Raw genomic sequence first — 18,749 nt, forward strand, 5'->3', positions numbered from 1 at the left:
AGGGTGCCATGCAGATTCCCATGGTTGTGCAGTGGATTTGTTTATACACCTTTCATTCAAAGGAGATGTAGTTGCAGGTTAGGACAAAGTTAGTAAGGTGTATGAGGAATGAGATAGTGGATTTGAGCCTGAAGGATATTGGGAAAGGTAACATTCAATAGTGGTAAGACCATGAGGATGTTAGTGTACAGCCCGCATCTCGTGGTCGTGCGGTAGCGTTCTCGCTTCCCACGCCCGGGTTCCCGGGTTCGATTCCCGGCGGGGTCAGGGATTTTCTCTGCCTCGTGATGGCTAGGTGTTGTGTGCTGTCCTTAGGTTAGTTAGGTTTAAGTAGTTCTAAGTTCTAGGGGACTGATGACCACAGATGTTAAATCTCATAGTGCTCAGAGCAGAGCCATTTGAACTTTTTTTTTTTTTTTTTTTTTTTTAGTGGGAAAGTGGCATCAACAGTGAGAGGTTGGTATCTCTGATCTCTGACATGGGAGGCTAGATTGTAGGCACTTGATTCGAGGTATTGCTCAATGAGGGCCAAAATTATTTCAGTAGGGGCTCAATAACTAGCCACAATGGGGTGTCCTGGATTGTTGGGTTCGTGGATTTTGGGGAGCACATAGAAGGTGGATGTGCAAGGTGTCATAGAGGAGAGGAGGGAAATGTATTCAGGGGAAATGTCCCAAAAAGGACCTAAGGCTTTAAGCAGAGACTGGAGGTTGTGTTGGACTTGTGGGATGGGGTAACTCTGGCAGTTTATAGGTGGAGGAGTCAGATAATTGGCAGAGTCCTTCTGCCAGGTAGTCACTGTGATTCATAAAAAGTGTTGGAATCTTAGTTTGCAGGTAGGATGATTAAGTCAGGATTTGTTTTGTGGCTGTGTATGGCTTTACCTTCTTCTACTGAAAGTTTGGTGTTCTGAGGAAGGGACCTGGAGGAGGATGGTGAGAATAAGTTAGAGATAAGGAATTCCTGGAAGATGACCAGTGGATGGTTAGCTGGGAGGGAAAGGGGGAGGGGGTGAGGATGATCACAGTTAGATGGCGGTATGAACTGGAAAAGGCAGGGTTCAATGTTGGAAATAGGGTGGTTTTTTCGAAAGGTGGGAAAAAAGTGCTTTCATTGCAGGGATTGGGAGAAGGAAAGTAGGTCTTTGACAACTCCAGCATGGTTAAATATGGGTGTAGGGCTACAGGTGAGGCATTTGGATAAGACTGAAACTTCTGTGGAGCTGGGGGGTTTGGTGGAAAGATTAACAACAGTGTTACGGGGATGTCTTGGCTATGGATTTGGTGGAGAGCTGGTAGGGAGTTTTGGGGAATGTGCAATTTGAAAAGATCAGCTAGGCTGGGTTTAGCTGCTATGAGGGGTGGATGAGGAGGAACACTGTGGGAATGACAGAGTTTGGAAAGTGGTGCCCCAAGGTGGCTATAGGATGTCAGCACGTTGGATAACTCGTGGAGGTGGTATCTGGAATGCTGCTCTAGGTGCTGGAGAGCAAGGGATTCAATTTCAGTGATGTGATGCATGGGATTGTAGAGTAGTAGTAGTAGTAGTAGTAGTAGTAGTAGTATCTTGTGGAGGGAACAGAGGCGATTCTGGATTGCCTGTGCCATGTAGATGTGTTTTTGCAGTACCAGATTGTTGATGGCAAGGGATTGTCAGAATATGAAAAGGTGTAGGTTATTGTGAAAGAAGGGGTGGGATCCAGAAAAGGAATCCTTATGATTAGGCCATTTGGGGGGAATTCCGTGGTTTAGGCAGCCTGTGGGTTTCTTGTCCCTGCACACTCCACCAGACAGTGTTCGTCTTTCCCACACCCTTACACTAATATCACTTCACCTTCAGTCCCCCCCTCCAGATTGTTGCTTGCATCCCATGTGATAGCCGCATTCCGGCCAGCAATGCTGGAGTTGCCAGGAGTGTGTGCGTGAGGTGTGCTTACTTTTGTGTTGAGTGACATGTATCTCTCTTTTACTGATAAAGGCTGCAGCCAAAAGCTTTATGTAAGTTTAACTTCTCATGGTTGGGATTCAGAGTCATATAATACTTCCTAAAAGACATTATAGTCACTGTTGAATGTATGAAATATTTATTATTATGATTGCAATTTTGTCCTTAATGTCTTCCAATTGTATCTGTCTGCAACTTGATGTATTTTCCTTATGGTAAGTAGCAATCTGTCTTTCCCTACATTGTTGATATTCCTACCTGGAGTTTCCATGGTTTGATTACTTTAAAATTTTTTGCCTACTAAGTAGATCCGAATAACATCTACATCTACATCTACATTTATACTCCGCAAGCCACCCAACGGTGTGTGGCGGAGGGCACTTTACGTGCCACTGTCATTAGCTCCCTTTCCTGTTCCAGTTGCGTATGGTTCGCGGGAAGAACGACTGTCTGAAAGCCTCCGTGCGCGCTCTAATCTCTCTAATTTTACATTCGTGATCTCCTCGGGAGGTATAAGTAGGGGGAAGCAATATATTCGATACCTCATCCAGAAACGCACCCTCTCAAAACCTGACGAGCAAGCTACACCGCGATGCAGAGCCCCTCTCTTGCAGAGTCTGCCACTTGAGTTTGTTAAACATCTCCGTAACGCTATCACGGTTACCAAATAACCCTGTGACGAAACGCGCCGCTCTTCTTTGGATCTTCTCTATCTCCTCCGACAACCCAATCTGGTACGGATCCCACACTGATGAGCAATACTCAAGTATAGGTCGAACGAGTGTTTTGTAAGCCACCTCCTTTGTTGATGGACTACATTTTCTAAGGACTCTCCCAATGAATCTCAACCTGGTACCCACCTTACCAACAATTAATTTTATATGATCATTCCACTTCAAATCGTTCCGCACGCATACTCCCAGATATTTTACAGAAGTAACTGCTACCAGTGTTTGTTCCGCTATCATACAATCATACAATAAAGGATCCTTCTTTCTATGTATTCGCAATACATTACATTTGTCTGTGTTAAGGGTCAGTTGCCATTCCCTGCACCAGGTGCCTATCCACTGCAGATCTTCCTGCATTTCGCTACAATTTTCTAATGCTGCAACTTCTCTGTATACTACAGCATCATCCGCAAAAAGCCACATGGAACTTCTGACACTATCTACTAGGTCATTTATATATATTGTGAAAAGCAATGGTCCCATAACTCCCCTGTGGCACGCCAGAGGTTACTTTAACGTCTCTAGATGTCTCTCCATTGATAACAACATGCTGTGTTCTGTTTGCTAAAAAGTCTTCAATCCAGCCACACAGCTGGTCTGATATTCCGTAGGCTCTTATTTTGTTTATCAGGCGACAGTGCGGAACAGTATCGAATGCCTTCCGGAAGTCAAGAAAAATAGCATCTACCTGGGAGCCTGTATCTAATATTTTCTGGGTCTCATGAACAAATAAAGCGAGTTGGGTCTCACACGATCGCTGTTTCCGGAATCCATGTTGATTCCTACATAGTAGATTCTGGGTTTCCAAAAACGACATGATACGCGAGCAAAAAACATGTTCTAAAATTCTACAACAGATCGACGTCAGAGATATAGGTCTATAGTTTTGCGCATCTGCTCGACGACCCTTCTTGAAGACTGGGACTACCTGTGCTCTTTTCCAATCATTTGGAACCTTCCGTTCCTCTAGAGACTTGCGGTACACGGCTGTTAGAAGGGGGGCAAGTTCTTTCGCGTACTCTGTGTAGAATCAAATTGGTATCCCGTCAGGTCCAGTGGACTTTCCTCTGTTGAGGAAACTTATGAGCATTTTACAAAGAAAATTGCACTGTTCTCACCATTCATTTTCTGAAAATTCTGCTTATGAGAGTAATCTCTATTTGATCATTAATAAAAATATAAGTGAAGTTAAATGTCTGAAAGAACTCATGTTCCCCATTTCTTTTTTTCACAGCCTGTATTGGACCTGCACTTTGCCTGTTGGGAGTGACACTTCTCGGATGTGATGTGACAGGAATTGTTGCAATGTTTGTCCTCACAATGGTTACACGGTGTGCAATTTATGGAGGTTCATACCTAAACCACATTGATATGTTTCCTCATGCTGCTGGAACTGCAGCAGGAATTGCACAGACATTCATCACTGTCCCAGGAATTATAACACCACTTGTTACAAGTGCATTCATTTCTGGACAGGTATGTTACCTTAAATGGAAGACTTCCACTAATATTAACATGACAGGTGCTAAAATTCGCCAACTATGACAGTATTTCAATTTTCTGCATTTATGCCTTTAGATAAGAATTCTTGTTTGAATAGTAATCTGTTGCACTAGTGTGTAACGATATGTGTTCTTGTACTTTACTAGTACCACTTATGTCTACCTTTGATACACATTTATGTACCTGGAAACAAGAGGAACAGCTATTATTAATATTTCACTGCTGTAAATTTCTTCCAGTAATCAGAATTTTCATAACTCACTGAAAAAACTATATATTACTGAATGACTGAAAACACACACACACAGAAAGAGAAAGAGAGAGAGAGAGAGAGAGAGAGAGAGAGAGAGAGAGAGAGAGAGAGAGAGAGAGATGAAAGACATGGACTATGGACACCATATGCTCTCTATGCCACTGATGAAAATTTGCCTAGTATCCATATGGCATCCCTGACAGTTGAAGTTGACTTTGCCCAGCTGCTTTGCACTTTTATTATGACCAATCACATAATGTGATTTTCTTAGGCTCCTTTATCACCACAGTGTTGCTACAGTTTAGGCAGCTATTGCTTTCAGGTAGCATTCTCCACATCACAGTAAAAGATGGCAACAATCCAACCAGCTGTCAGAGATCTTCTTTTGCTGTATGGAGTAAAGTAATCACAACAAAATGGTGTGTGTATATGTGCAGCAGAGGGGTGGGGAGTGAATAGAAGAGATATAGAGAAGCACACAACAAAGGAAGGACACAGAATGAGACAAATGAATGAGATAAGGAGATGTAGGATAAGGACTAGCAGAGTGTAAAGGAGATTGGAGGATGTTCTAGATGGACCATTTCTATCTGTGCAGTTCAAGGGATGGTGACTGGTGGGAGACGATTAATGTGGTATGGAAGCTGAAGTGACTGATAAAGTCACTGGTACAAAATGTTCAATTTCAACCTGCAGATTGCATGAAAATAAACAAAAGCAAAATGCAAATTGAAATAGGACATTTTTGCACAACTAAAGATCATGGACAATCCATAATGATGAACATGTCCAGTTTTGATCAAATCACTGCTGTTGCAGTGTGCTGCACATTCATTCCCCAAATGGCTAGCCACAGTTTAGTGCTGGCCATATAACCACAAAGGGTGATGCACAGCAGCCACAGTACAGCTGCTTGATGACATAACTGTTTTCACATGTAGCCCTGACTCTGATTATATAGGAAAGTAATGTGAAGGATTAGCAACAGGAGGTAGTGGGTGGAGGAACAGTGTAAAAATTGTATCTGAGACGTCTACCAAGGAATGTCATATGAGGTGTTGGGCTGGAAGTGCAGGTTGGGCAAATGATAGAAGACAAATTTAGAAGGAGAAATCATAATTTTGAGTAAGATATGCATCATATCAAGGAAAGATGAGAATTATTTGAGGGTCTAACAAAGAACATTGTTGAGTTGCTCGAGGCATTTTGTTGTTTTTGTTGTTGTTTTATTCATTTGTGGAGCACTTTAGCATGTATATTGGACATATCAGATGATGCAGCTGAAGAACAAAAAACATAATTCATATGTACAAGCATTTACATTATTACAAGTCTAATTTAACAAGGATGGGAGAAGTAATCAGCTATGGATAAAGTAGCAACCATCCCAACTTTGCTTGAAGGAATTTAGGGAAAATTTAGAAAACATAAAATAGGATGCCTTGTTATGGATTAGAGGTTCCATGAGGATCTTTGCATATTAACAGGTGCCAGCTAGAGGCACTTATTTCATTTTAAGCTCAATGGGAGGGATATTAATGACCAGTTATAACTGCAAGGATATGTGGGACTGGATTTTCGAAAGTTTTGTGATCAGGCCAAAATTCATGGTAGTGAGTGACAACATCTGCATTTTTTAAAAGTAGTTCAAGACCAGAGTGCAATGCTATGTGATATGCTAAAGTGAAAACTGTAATGTATTCCTCCAAAACAGAGCAATACCTGGGACCATAAATTACACAATACAACAGGCTCCCACAACTGTAACCAATATTTTAAAGTTCTGCCATGAAAAAATTGCTCCTTCAATTATAAGAATATCCAATTCATCCTCATCAGTGACTTCGGTAAATTAGACCATAGAATTGTTATCTGATGACATGTTAGCTAGTTCAAATCTCACTACTATTTATTTTTATTTATTTATTTTACCTATTTTCGAGTTCTGTGGATCCTGGACGAGAATCTATCACTAGGATGTAGAACGTGTCAGGTTATTACAGTAACAGCCACATGTAGATGATCATGGGGCAACCAATTTAACATATATAAGCAGATACATGTAAAAGGACATCCATATGTCAAATAATCACACACAAAAATTCAGATAACAACACAGATAATAGTACAGTAATGACTGCTAAAATCACTTTTGTTATTATCTGTCTAGAAAAGTAGAAGACCTAATATCATACCAATTTTGGTTACTAGACAATGCCATGGTGATCGTAGGTGAATATCAGATCTCTGCACAATGCTTTCTAGACTGAGGATGTAACACATTTTTGTCAGTTATACATCCATTGAATAGTGACATGAATTATGACAGATGCTTTCACTGTGTCTTCAAAAGAAGCAAAGCATTAACAGTGTGTTTCATATTCTCCCTTACTTTTACATAATATAACACCAGCAGATTAAAAATAAAACTTTGACAGGCTGGCCTTTTTTCCATACTGTACATGAGACTCCCCCCCCACCCCCCACCCACAGACATACACACATGGGCTATCTGACAAAATTGGTGAATAAAGCAACATATTCAGATTTTGTTTCTTGGAATGTCCTGTGACAAACTATGGGACTGATAGTAAACAAAAATAACAAGCTGTCACACAAAAAAGTGAATTAAACATTAACCAACAGGTGAAAATATGTCATTCATGCCTAAAACAGTTAGTGCATATGAGACACACAGGGCTGCACTCGCAAATTATTTACAAAAATTATGTAAAAAATATGAGAATGAAAGGATTATACTTATCATCAAGTAATATCACATGCTAATGTGTAGTCTGAAAAGAAGTGCCACATCTTCACTCACGGTTAATCTTCACATGGTTTTGTAAAAAGGTGCTCTAGTCACACAGACTATGGATTTTACTCACAACAAGAGATATACATACAGGATGCCACTAAGAACAGTCAATGTTTCCAAGCAAAATTAATTTGAAGCTGTGCCAGTATTACACCTATTACAAATAGCATCATCCACAATAACACTGTAACCAATATCATAATACTAATGGCACACACTCCACTGCTCAAGTCAACACTGCCTTATGCCACCCTATATGTCAGAGTCTGGCGCAATCCCACCAGAGAGCATGCCCAATGATCAGTGTCATTTGAGTAGTGGCACCATATAGGTTGATAGTAGTTTTATACCAGCTACTTGTTTTCAATGATAATGTTGGGTGGTGCCATTACTGTCTGTTCTCCTCCGAGCAGAAACTGATGGGGGACAAGATGCAGGTGGTACTTGGTCTGGATGAGCTATCATCAGTGAAGGCAGTGGGTTGATATACATGGGTGTTGCTTTGGATTGCCAAGGAAGGATAAGATCCAATGGGAAATGCTTGAGACACCATGGGACTTGACATTCTGCCAGGAATGGGAAGCAGATAGATGCCGGCCAGGGTGGTGAAAGTTAAGCTGATTCCATTGCCACTGCAGAAGTCTGTGGGTGGAAGCCACAGTATACAACATGGACCAATGGGCAGAGATAATTCTGTATCCAGGTTGAGTGGCACCTGAACTGCCACGCCCACACTGTAGTGCTCACTCAGAAGGCAGAGGGCTGGGCACTGGTCACAGTATATTCAGAATGGTGTGATGAGGATGACCAAAAAACCACTCCAACTGCCTGCTGCCCTCAGCTGTGGTCATCCTGTAAATAGCTAGAAACCTACAGAAAGCATTAGATGTGTTGTTTCAAATCATTTCCTTGTGCAGCTGGGTTTTAAACATGGGGATCTCTCTGCGTGATTGTTGGAGGCCAGATGAAAAGGTGTGGTGTGAATGTGTTGAAACCTATTACAGGTGGAAAAGCTTTTCTGGTAAGATGTAAACACCATCCCATTATGAGAAATCAAAATGCATGAGCCTGTGTACTGTGGCCAAGGGTATGGACTGTTGACTATGGGGAATAGGTGTTAGCATGTCTTCATGAGTGAGCCTATCCAGCTCTGTTTCAGTGTTGCCAAGTGCAATGGGTGGTCTTTGAAAAAAGGATGGGCTGCAATCACTTTAAGCTTTAAAATAGTTGTTGTTTGGGTATGCATATCACATGGAGTTTTTAATGCACTGCAAGTCCCTTCAGACTGCACAGTATGCAAAAGTGTGGGAATAGTCTATCCCAGAAACATTGTCCACTTTGGTCTCAGCTGCTACCCGAAAATTTACTGGCCAAGTGACTCGATTATAAGTATTAAAACAGCAGACTTTCCTAGCAAAGGCAAGTGATGATATCAACAAGCTCAAAGATTTGTCTCACCTGCCTGCAACTCTAAACTTAAGTAGACTGATTTAAAAATGACAAAGAAGTACCAGTGTCAAAAAGTAATCCAAGAGGGTGTTTGTCAATGACTGTGTCCATGTACATAAAATAAAGAAAAGGCAGTAACTCACCTATAGCTGACTGGCACATGATGCATGGAAACACACAACAGAAAACAGCATTTACACTAGCTTTTGGGCTCTTGCTCTTTCTCTAGTTGAAGTACACACATTCACGCACACAATCATGCAGACACCCAGACACATACATCCATGGCAAGAGATGTGTCCAATTACATTTTTCTGGGCTACATCCCTAGAACTGGCAATTCTACAGATTGCTCACTCACTTGGGGAGTAGGAGGGAGGGATGGTGGAAGAGCATACACATGCAGCACAAGTTTCTGGCTTTGTGTATCTTACTTCTAGCATCTTGAAATACAGTTGGTTTGAAGAGAGCTCTGATACAATAAACTCAAAATCAGTATGCTACATCTCAATCTTCCAGTGTAGTGCCCATAAAAAAATTACCATCTTTTTATCAGCAAAAGTTGATAGCCACATGTAACATGTGCAGTACAGAACTAACATCAAATACTGCCAGTTTGACAAACACTGTGTTGTGTTTTGGACAGTGGAGAGAGATACAGACACTATCTTACTATGTCTTTTATATTCCATGATAGTGGGAAATGTGCCAGTTCATTTGAAATATATTTATACTGTGTATGTGTGTATTGTTCCTCATAACAGCTTAATTCATCTTCACCTAAAAGAATTTGACCATTCAAAAGCACCTTGAAGTCACTGAAGTAATGGAAAATCACCAGCTCTTTTCTTCTTTATACAGCAAAATATTCAGCAGTGGAGTAAAGTACTATATGTGGTTATGGGTGTATCTGCCATTCCATACTTGGCCTATCTGTTATTTGGGACAGTTGAGGAGCAAGAAACACGATGGATGAACAAAAGGAAGGAAAAGGATGTGCCAAAGGTCTAACAAGTGCTGCAGGTGAGTCACTAAAACATACTCACTTCTTCCTTGTATAACAAATTCTTTGTACATTCAAATATGCTTTATGACAACAGCATCAACATGAAGTTACCATGACACAGACAGGCCGCAGAGGCAGCAACTTACAGAATGATACTACATTTTGCTCACATAAGAATTGTGAAGATAAGATTAGAAAAATAAATTCACACACAGAGGCATTCAAACAATCATTCTTCCTGTGCTCTATATGTGAATGGAACACAAAGAAACCCAAATAACTGGTACAATGGGACACACCCTCTGTCTTGCACCCCACAGTGGTTTGCAGAGTATAGATGTATATCTAGATGTAGATGATTTTATTCTGTGATGCAGAAATTACTGAGTTCTTCAAATATTTTTCATTCTACTGTCAGTTTCATTGGTATTGCTACAAATTTGTGTACAGAAAACTGTTCACATCCCAGTAGATTTATTGATATAATGTCAAGCTATTACAAAGCGAAGGTAAAATGAGAAGTTAAGAAGCACTTTCAGCTTAACACTGAAGAAAAGGAGGGACACTCATAGTAATATGGTATAAAAAGGAAAATTTCTTCAGAAATTAAGGATGAGGAAGATAGAAATCAAAACGAAAGGAGCATGATTGATTAGAGCATTTGCAAAATATGATTACAGACTGAACAATGTTAAAACTGAGTTGAATGACACTTACAGAATAAAGTGTCATATATGACTTTTTTATGCCTTCTATTGTCTACTTATTTTATTATTTCTTGTGACTTCTTATCTCCTGAATAAGAACCTCTGAATTTTCTTTAAAAAATTAGTTTACTAATACTTACATGCTACTAACTTCATGCTTATCAAATACAAAGTTTTTTATTGAATTTTAGATAACTATCTACTCAACAGAATTGCACTAACATAGAAAAAATCTTGAAATAGTGAAATTAAGCTTGAAGTCAATGGAAGCTAAAAATTAAGTAAGAACTAGCAGTAAAAGGTAATAATCAGTAAAATGTACAAAGCTTTGTTGTACCCTTTTTCACACTGTATTTGTATAACACACATTATATAAACATTACATCTTTCTAAAAAGGATATTTGATTACAAAAGCCTCAATTCAATAATTATTTATTTTGCCATATTAGCTACAATGCTACATTGTTTCTAGGAAGCTGTTACTTTTATCTGTTTTTATTGATGTTTTGAATGTTACTGAAGCTCTGGATATCCAACCAAAAAATGTTGTAAATGGTTCTCAACTTCACACACTGTGCAAATTTCCTGATATTTGTATGAAGGAAGAAGTAAAAGAAATGATTTCCCCTACTGCTGAGTTGTTGAGCTGCAGACACACACTCAAATAACTACAGCTTGTAACTGTCTTGTTCACTCTTTTCTTTGTACCTATCACTAAGTGACTCCTTCCATTTACTGTATTCCAGTCAGGACTTCTCCTTATTGTGTTAATGTTCCCTATATTCATTTAGGACTTCAGTCATTATTTCTGCTGTGTTATATAGATTGTTATATTGATCACATCTATTTTGGGATAAGGAATGAGTTCCAGCATATATTGACAGAGAGACATTAGCAATACAAATGATCCTGAATGACACTTTCATTTTTTTTGTGCTTATAAATGCTACAAAATAACACTATCTACAATTAGGAACAACTTGTAGCTAAGTAATAATATTATTATTTTTTAAACTATTGATTTTCCATTAAAGTAGTATTATTGCTTGCTAACCATTAATAAGAGCACACTCACAACTTGTCAGTGGTAACATTCACCCTTGAGTAGGAGCAAGTCAAGGACATGTGGCTCAAGTTTAAAAGAATCTTTGACCAAGCACTGGATAGACATATACCTTTTGTGACAGGCGGCTCTCTATGATATAAAGTCTCTGTGAAGAAATTTCTAAAGAAACAGTAACTGCTGCATAAAAGATATAAAACAAATCAAAGGGCTGTAGATAGATAGATGCTGAATGAAATGCATTTGGTTGCCAAAAGAGCACTGCAGGAAGTCTTCACTGATTACCAGAGCAGAATCTTATCGAAACATTTGGCTCAGTTTTGCAGTCACTGAAATAAAATCTTATACCCTCTCAACTCATGAAGTTTCAGTTCGTTTCTTTCTGCCCTTCTAGGTGCTTCACATTTTTTGTCAGGTAGTATAACATGCTAAAGATGCCTAGAATTTCAATAACAACTATAAAATATATACTATGGAAAATCCAGGATGGAATGCAACAATATTATGAAAAGGAAAGTTGCTACTCGCCATGTAGCGAATGCTGAGTCACAGATAGACACAATAAAAAGACTGTCACAAACAAAGCTTTTGGCCAGCAATGCCTTCATCAAAAATAGATGATAGGGGTGCGCGTGTGCGCATGCGTGCCCACACACACACACACACACACACACACACACACACACACACACACACACACACACATATAATTTTTATATGCACTACATATGTACTCTGTAAAACACAGTAAAGTCAGGTGTTGATCCAGCAGGTCATGATCCCCTGCACAAAGCAAGACCAAATTTAAATAAATTATTATGATCATATGATAATGTTGCATATATTTATTTTATGAAAAGGAAAGTTGCTACTCACCATTTAGAAGTGAAGCTGATTCACAGATAGGCACAACAAAAAGACTGTCAAAATAAAGCTTTCAGCCAGCAAGACCTTCATCAAAAATAGACGACAGCACACACACACACACACACACACACACACACACACACACACACACAGTGTGAGCTGCATGTGCGTGTGCATGTGTGGGTGTGTATGTGTGGGCTGTCATATATCTTTGATGAAAGTCTTGTTGGCTGAAAGCTTTATTTGTGACAGTCTTTTTGAAGTGCCTATCTGCGACTCAGCATCTCTGCTATATGGAGAGTAGCAACTTTCCTTTTCATAATATAAATATATGCAACATTTTCATATGATCATAATAATTAATTTAAATTTGGTTTTGCTTCGTGCAGGGGATCATGACCTGCTGGATCAGCACCTGACTTCACGGTGTTTTACAGAGTACATAGGTGGTGTATATAAAAGGTTTCAAACTACCTGTGAAAAACTCCTGCATGTAGTCCGTTGCTTTCATCTATAACTACTGTGAAGTAATATTTTTTGTTGTAATAGCAGATCCACTTGCACATTTAAGCATGATACCTGTTGATTGATGATCTGTACATCCACAAATTGGCATTGTTAACACAAACTCTACACAATTTTCTTCAATAATTTATAAAAATATGGATTTTTCACTTCTGCAAAAGACAATGGAAACACAAAACACATGCATGGCAAGATACCAATTAAAATACGATAATTCTAGAGTTGCTTTAATATATGTACCTCATATTTAAGCAAAACATTAATGAAACTTGTTTTTGACTACTTTTACGAGGGTTGGAACTTTAATAGTGGCAACTACTTATTTACAGCTCATACAAAATAGATCCATGTTTCAAAGTTTTACTGACCTTCAAAGTAGTCACCAGCATTGTGTATAACCTGTTGCCAGCAATGTGAAAGTTGTAGGATACTCTTAGCAGTGCCAGTTGTGTTGACAGTTCATTTTTGGAACACAACCTTCGACCAGCTCAGAGACAGAAGTGATCACACTTTCTGCAGGACCTGACCATTATTTTGCAGGACAATGCTCAAGCACGTACAGTGCAAGCTGTTACTGATTTGTAATTCTTCAAGCTTTCCCTGTGAGGCATTGTCATGTTGATTAATCAGGTTTCTGCTGGTTATTCGCATATTTCCTGCACAATATTTCAACTGCGTGACTCACAGTCTTCTTCAGGTGCTGTCTGATACTGATTCCAGTGTGGAATGAGTACTGTATTTATGCCTATGTTGTGCTAGGCGTGCCCACTGTGGGCCGTGCCGCGTCTGGCACTCTGTCCTTGGTGTGCGCCAACCAATAACAACGGTTGTAGCATTTTCTTCTAGTCGCGGCTGTTACGAACGCTGTGCGCATGCTTTGTGGTTATAATCCATTGTCAATATAGCTGAATTAAGTTCTGAATGGTGTCCAAGATGTGCTAGACATTTATCTTCTGATTGTCATCATTTGAGTCCTTCTGCGAATTAGGACGTTCTGTTACCATGCCGTGCCGTGTTAGACAAGCTTCAACAAAGGAAGGGCAGACTGCTCAATTCTCTCTGTTTCCTGCTGCAATGCCGAGAAGAGGACGTGGTTCCAGTATTTGCTAGAATCAAACATCACCTCAATTCTAGAGTGGCCAACAGAATTAAACATCGAGCATGCTTAGCATTGGTCAGGGAGAGAGTACGTGACATGCGCCACCGACTTGACGTGATATCCAGAGAGTTGCTGGCTCTACACATTTTTATAGCAAATTCTCTAACCAGACAAGACTGGGATCGAGTTGACGGCACCTCCTGGTCCCTAACTGAGTGCATGAGGAAGAAATTGGCATCCTGTCAACAAGCCAAGTCTGAACGTGTTAACCACAAAGTGCAGCTGAACAATGATGCTCACAATGTTGTCAACCTGAGTGAGAAGGAACTGGACGCGACCACCTTGAAAGTATTGGGCAAGGGTCTCAATTTTGCAGTTACCCCCAGAAATATTCCAGTTGTAGCCTTTGTCAGTGCAGTAGAGCAGGTGGCCCTGAAACTTCCTGCCAGTAAGGCTGAAGAAGTCCGACGAGAGACACGTAGGATGCTCACTAAAACCGAGCTGCCCAAATCAAACATCTCCGGTGACAAGAGGTTGGCTCTCAAACAACTCTGGGAAGATGACAACATTGTGGTGTTACCAGCAGATAAGGGGAATGCAACCGATATCCCACAAAAGGCAGATTATGATAGCAAGGTGTGACAACTTTTAGACAACCTGGCATACAGACCAACAGAAAGGGACCCCACAGACAAAGTGGATAAGAAGACCAGGGCTCTTCTAAAGGAAACTGGCCTTCCAGAAAAAACCATTAAGCAGCTAAGGGTTAAAGCACTAGTGCCATCCAGATTTTATGACTTGCCTAAGGTGCGCAAAGAAGGGGTTCCTCTATGTCCAATAGTCAACACTATTGGCACGACCACCTGCCTCGCTGCTCAACACCTTAAGAAGATTCTCTCGCCGTGAGTGGGGAAGTGTGCCCATCACATTCACAACTCAGAGGATTTCCTACAACACCTCAGGCAGCTACAGATCTTGGACTCTGACACTATGGTCAGTTTCAAGGTGGTCTCGCTGTGCACCCACGTACCACTGAATGATTCACTTGAGCTCAATGGAGAAAAGTTCAACAGTGCGCTCCTGGACTTATTCAGACACATACTGACTTTGATGTACTTCCTGTATGGGGGTCAATTCTACAAGCAAATGGAAGGGGTAGCAATGGGCAGCCCACTCTCACCAGTGGTGACCAATCTCTTTATGAATGATTTGGAGAAGACGCACATACATTGGCCCCAGATCAACCGAAATGCTTTTTTAGATATGTGGATGACGCCTTTGTCATATGACCCCACGGGAGGCAAAGGCTTGATGTTTTCTTGGACCACTTAAACTCATGCACGCTAACATTAAATTCACCGTGGAACTGGAGAAGTAAGGACTGCTCTCTTTCCTCGATGTACTTGTTAGGAGGAAGGGAGATGTTACCTTCAGTCATGGTGTGTACTGCAAACCCACTCACACCAACTTGTACCTGCAGGCCAGCAGTTGCCACCACCTGGCACAGAAAAACGGTGTACTCAGAACACTGGTTCACAGGGCATGAACTCTATCAGATTCAGATAATTTGGCAACAGTGTTCTACAAAAATGAGTACTCTTCTTGAGATCTTCAAAAGGTGCTGTGCCCTGTTTCCCCATGAGAGATTCCTGAAGAGATACAAGAAGAAATGCAAAAGGTTGCACATTTGCCATATGTTGGGCCAATATCTGCCAAAATCAGAAGAATTCTCCACAAACATAACATTAAAAGTGTGTTCCATCCACCCACCAAGATTAAGGCTCTGCTAGGGAGTGGGAAGGATGACCTGCATCTACAGAAACTGGGTGTTTACCACATACCATGTGAATGTGGTATGGCATACATTGGCCAGACAACCAGGACCATAGACAACAGGTGCAAAGAGCACCAAAGCTACAGAAGACTGAGACAGGCAACCAAGTCAGCAATTGCCGAACATTGTTTAGAACCCAATCATTCTATGAAGTACAGTGATGCAAAGATTTTAACACAAACATTGAGATACTGGGACAGTGTCATCAAAGAATCTAATGAGATTAAGGTTGCAGAGAATCTCATTAACCGGGACACCAGTTTCCAGCTGAGCTCGGCTTGGAACCCAGCACTTGATGTTCTGAAGACGCAACGTAGACAACACCCAGACCCTAAGGGGCACAAGTATAAGGATGGAATTAGAGATGACAGCCCAATACATGCAACCAAGGACATACATGAAATGGCACCTCAGACAACAGACAAAGTATCTGAGGACGCTCTTCCGAGTCTCGAGCGACGATCTGTACACAATCGTCCTGAAAATAATGCTGCAGCCACTCCTGGGGGACAAAAACTTTGGATGAAATGCTTAACACAAGACAGCATGGTAACAGAACATCCTAATTCACAGAAGGACTCAAATGATGACAACTGGAAGATAAAATATCTAGCACAGCTTGGACGCCATTCAGAACTTAATTCAGCTATATTGACAATGGATAATAACCATAAAGTATGCACACAGCATTCGGAACAGCCGCAGCTAGAAGAAAATGCTACAGCCATTGCTATTGGACGGTGCTCACCACAGACAGAGTGCCAGACACAGCGTAGGCATAAATACCAGACTCGTTCCACACTGGAATCGGTATCAGACGGAACCTGAAGAAGACTGTGAGTCATGCATTTGAAATATCGTGCAGGAAAGACACGAATAATTGGCAGAAACCCGATTAATCAACATGTTACTGATTTGTTTGACTGATGGGGCTGCTAAGTGCTATACCACCTACTGCACTCCCCTGACTTAAGCCCTTGTAACTTCAATTTGATTTCTAAACTGAAGGAAACACTTCACGGCATTCACTTCAGAACTGCTACAGATTTGTCAGGCAATAGATCGTGCTGCTTTAACTGTCAACACAACTGGCACTGCTAAGAGTATCCTATGACTTCCACATTGCTGGCAATGGGTAATACACAATGTTGGTGACTATTCTGAAGGTCAGTAAAATTTTGAAACACGTATCTATTTTGTAAGAGCTGTAAATAAATAGTTGCCACTATTAAAGGTCCAACCCTCGTATTTCTTGTTTCTGGGTGTTGTAATAATTTGAATTATAACTTTCAATTGCTTCTTGTTTATCCTCCTTAGTGCCCTGTGAATAAATCAGTTTGTGTGTGTGGGGTGGATTTAGGTGATATTAATTGAGAAGTCATCTATACGTGTATTTTGCAGAGAATCAATTTAGTTCTATAGCTTAAAACAAAAAGTATTTCAGCTGTGAGCTAATTCAAACACACGTTTGTATGAACTCTTGAACACAGTATTTGTAACTGTGGATATGTTGGTTACTGAATGCTGGAAAGATATTTAGACATTTAAATCTAAGCATGAATTCATATTCAGATGAGTCCATAATTAATGCTACTGTCAAACTATAATAAGTAGAGTATGTTTTGTTTCAACTACTAAATAAATCCACCTGAAAAAGACAGACCTACATTTAGGTACCTCTGTAAAAAAAGTATAAACTACAAATGACAATAATGGCCATAATTAAATCAACAATTCTTTTCAGGTATGTTCCAGGAGACAGTATGCAACACAACATGTGAAGAACAACAGAAGATGAAAATTTTGACAACAGTATCTATGACTTGAAGATTGCTCAAATTCATTGTAGAATCTTTCCAACTTAGAGTGAAAATAGGCCTCAGTACTGTTGGAAGTAAATTACTTCTACCTGAGAGGGAAAGTATTAATAGGCTAATTAAATCACGAAGCAAAATAACAGACAAAAAATGGAAATTTTCCATATGATTGATAACTGTATCAAACAGTAGGAGCACATGACCATGACAGTCAGGGTGCCAGAAATAGGAATCTCACAGTTTTTAGTGAAAATAAGAGAAATGGCCATGGCATGAAGCCAGTGAAACAGATGGAAGGCAAGAGGAAATAATAGAATAGTGGAAATGAAAGTGGCCACAGAATGGAATAACATGAAACGAAAAGGAGTTATAGGCGAGAGCTAGGGAAGTTAAATGTAGTATGTAAACACGATTGTAACAGACATAGGGAAAGAAGTGTGCAATTGTCTGAAGGCAATATATTATTTCTGCTGTCACATGCAATAGCAGAAGAGGACGTACAAGATAGACCACAATATTACTCATACTTCTAAATGAGTAATAATGAGACAGAATATGTGTTACGAACACATATAAATAATTGTATTGTATGTAACAACACACAATTCAATCTACATTGGTGTGTACTTTGAAATCAACTCAAAAATAGTCTGTTCTTCATATCACTTATATAAATACTACAAGAAATATATATTTTTTCCAGTGCAAATCTGTATATTTCCACTATGTTATGGAATAAATAAAATAATGTTTCAATTTAAAATCATATATTTTCATTTGTATTATTATAACCGACCAGCACTGGATTCCAGACATAATATTTACCTGTTGTTGGTTTTGATGTAGATTCTTCGTTATGCACCATTTCACCAGTGCTATGTATCCTTTCAAATTTTCAGTACATATCTATATTTTTGTCAAAGAATATGTCTAATGTTTGATTTCAGTATCAGTTCATTTGCAATAAATCATGAAACATTAAAAAGTATACACCAAAATGTCCTTCAGAGATTTCAAAGCTATAAAAATTAAAAAATTAACAATGCCCTCTGGAGCAAAAACAATTGTTAACATGATATTGAGAGATACTACTACAAAAATGTTAATAAATATGTAGCACTTTAACCTGCAA

General features: G+C 39.8%; 1 protein-coding gene across 1 annotated transcript in view; it reads left to right on the top strand.

The window, feature by feature from the left end:
* Positions 1 to 18,270, top strand: part of LOC126094472 (sialin-like) — a 53,027-nt gene extending 34,757 nt beyond the window's left edge. Inside the window, exons 8-10 of the mRNA XM_049908862.1 lie at positions 3,910 to 4,151; positions 9,560 to 9,721; positions 17,545 to 18,270. Of these exons, the coding sequence (XP_049764819.1) occupies positions 3,910 to 4,151; positions 9,560 to 9,709 (392 nt within the window). The 3' untranslated portion in view covers positions 9,710 to 9,721; positions 17,545 to 18,270. The remainder of the gene's footprint in view (positions 1 to 3,909; positions 4,152 to 9,559; positions 9,722 to 17,544) is intronic.
* The last annotated feature ends 479 nt before the right edge of the window (positions 18,271 to 18,749 follow it).

This window comes from Schistocerca cancellata, chromosome 8, assembly GCF_023864275.1.
Source record: "Schistocerca cancellata isolate TAMUIC-IGC-003103 chromosome 8, iqSchCanc2.1, whole genome shotgun sequence".
Lineage (NCBI taxonomy): Eukaryota > Metazoa > Arthropoda > Insecta > Orthoptera > Acrididae > Schistocerca > Schistocerca cancellata.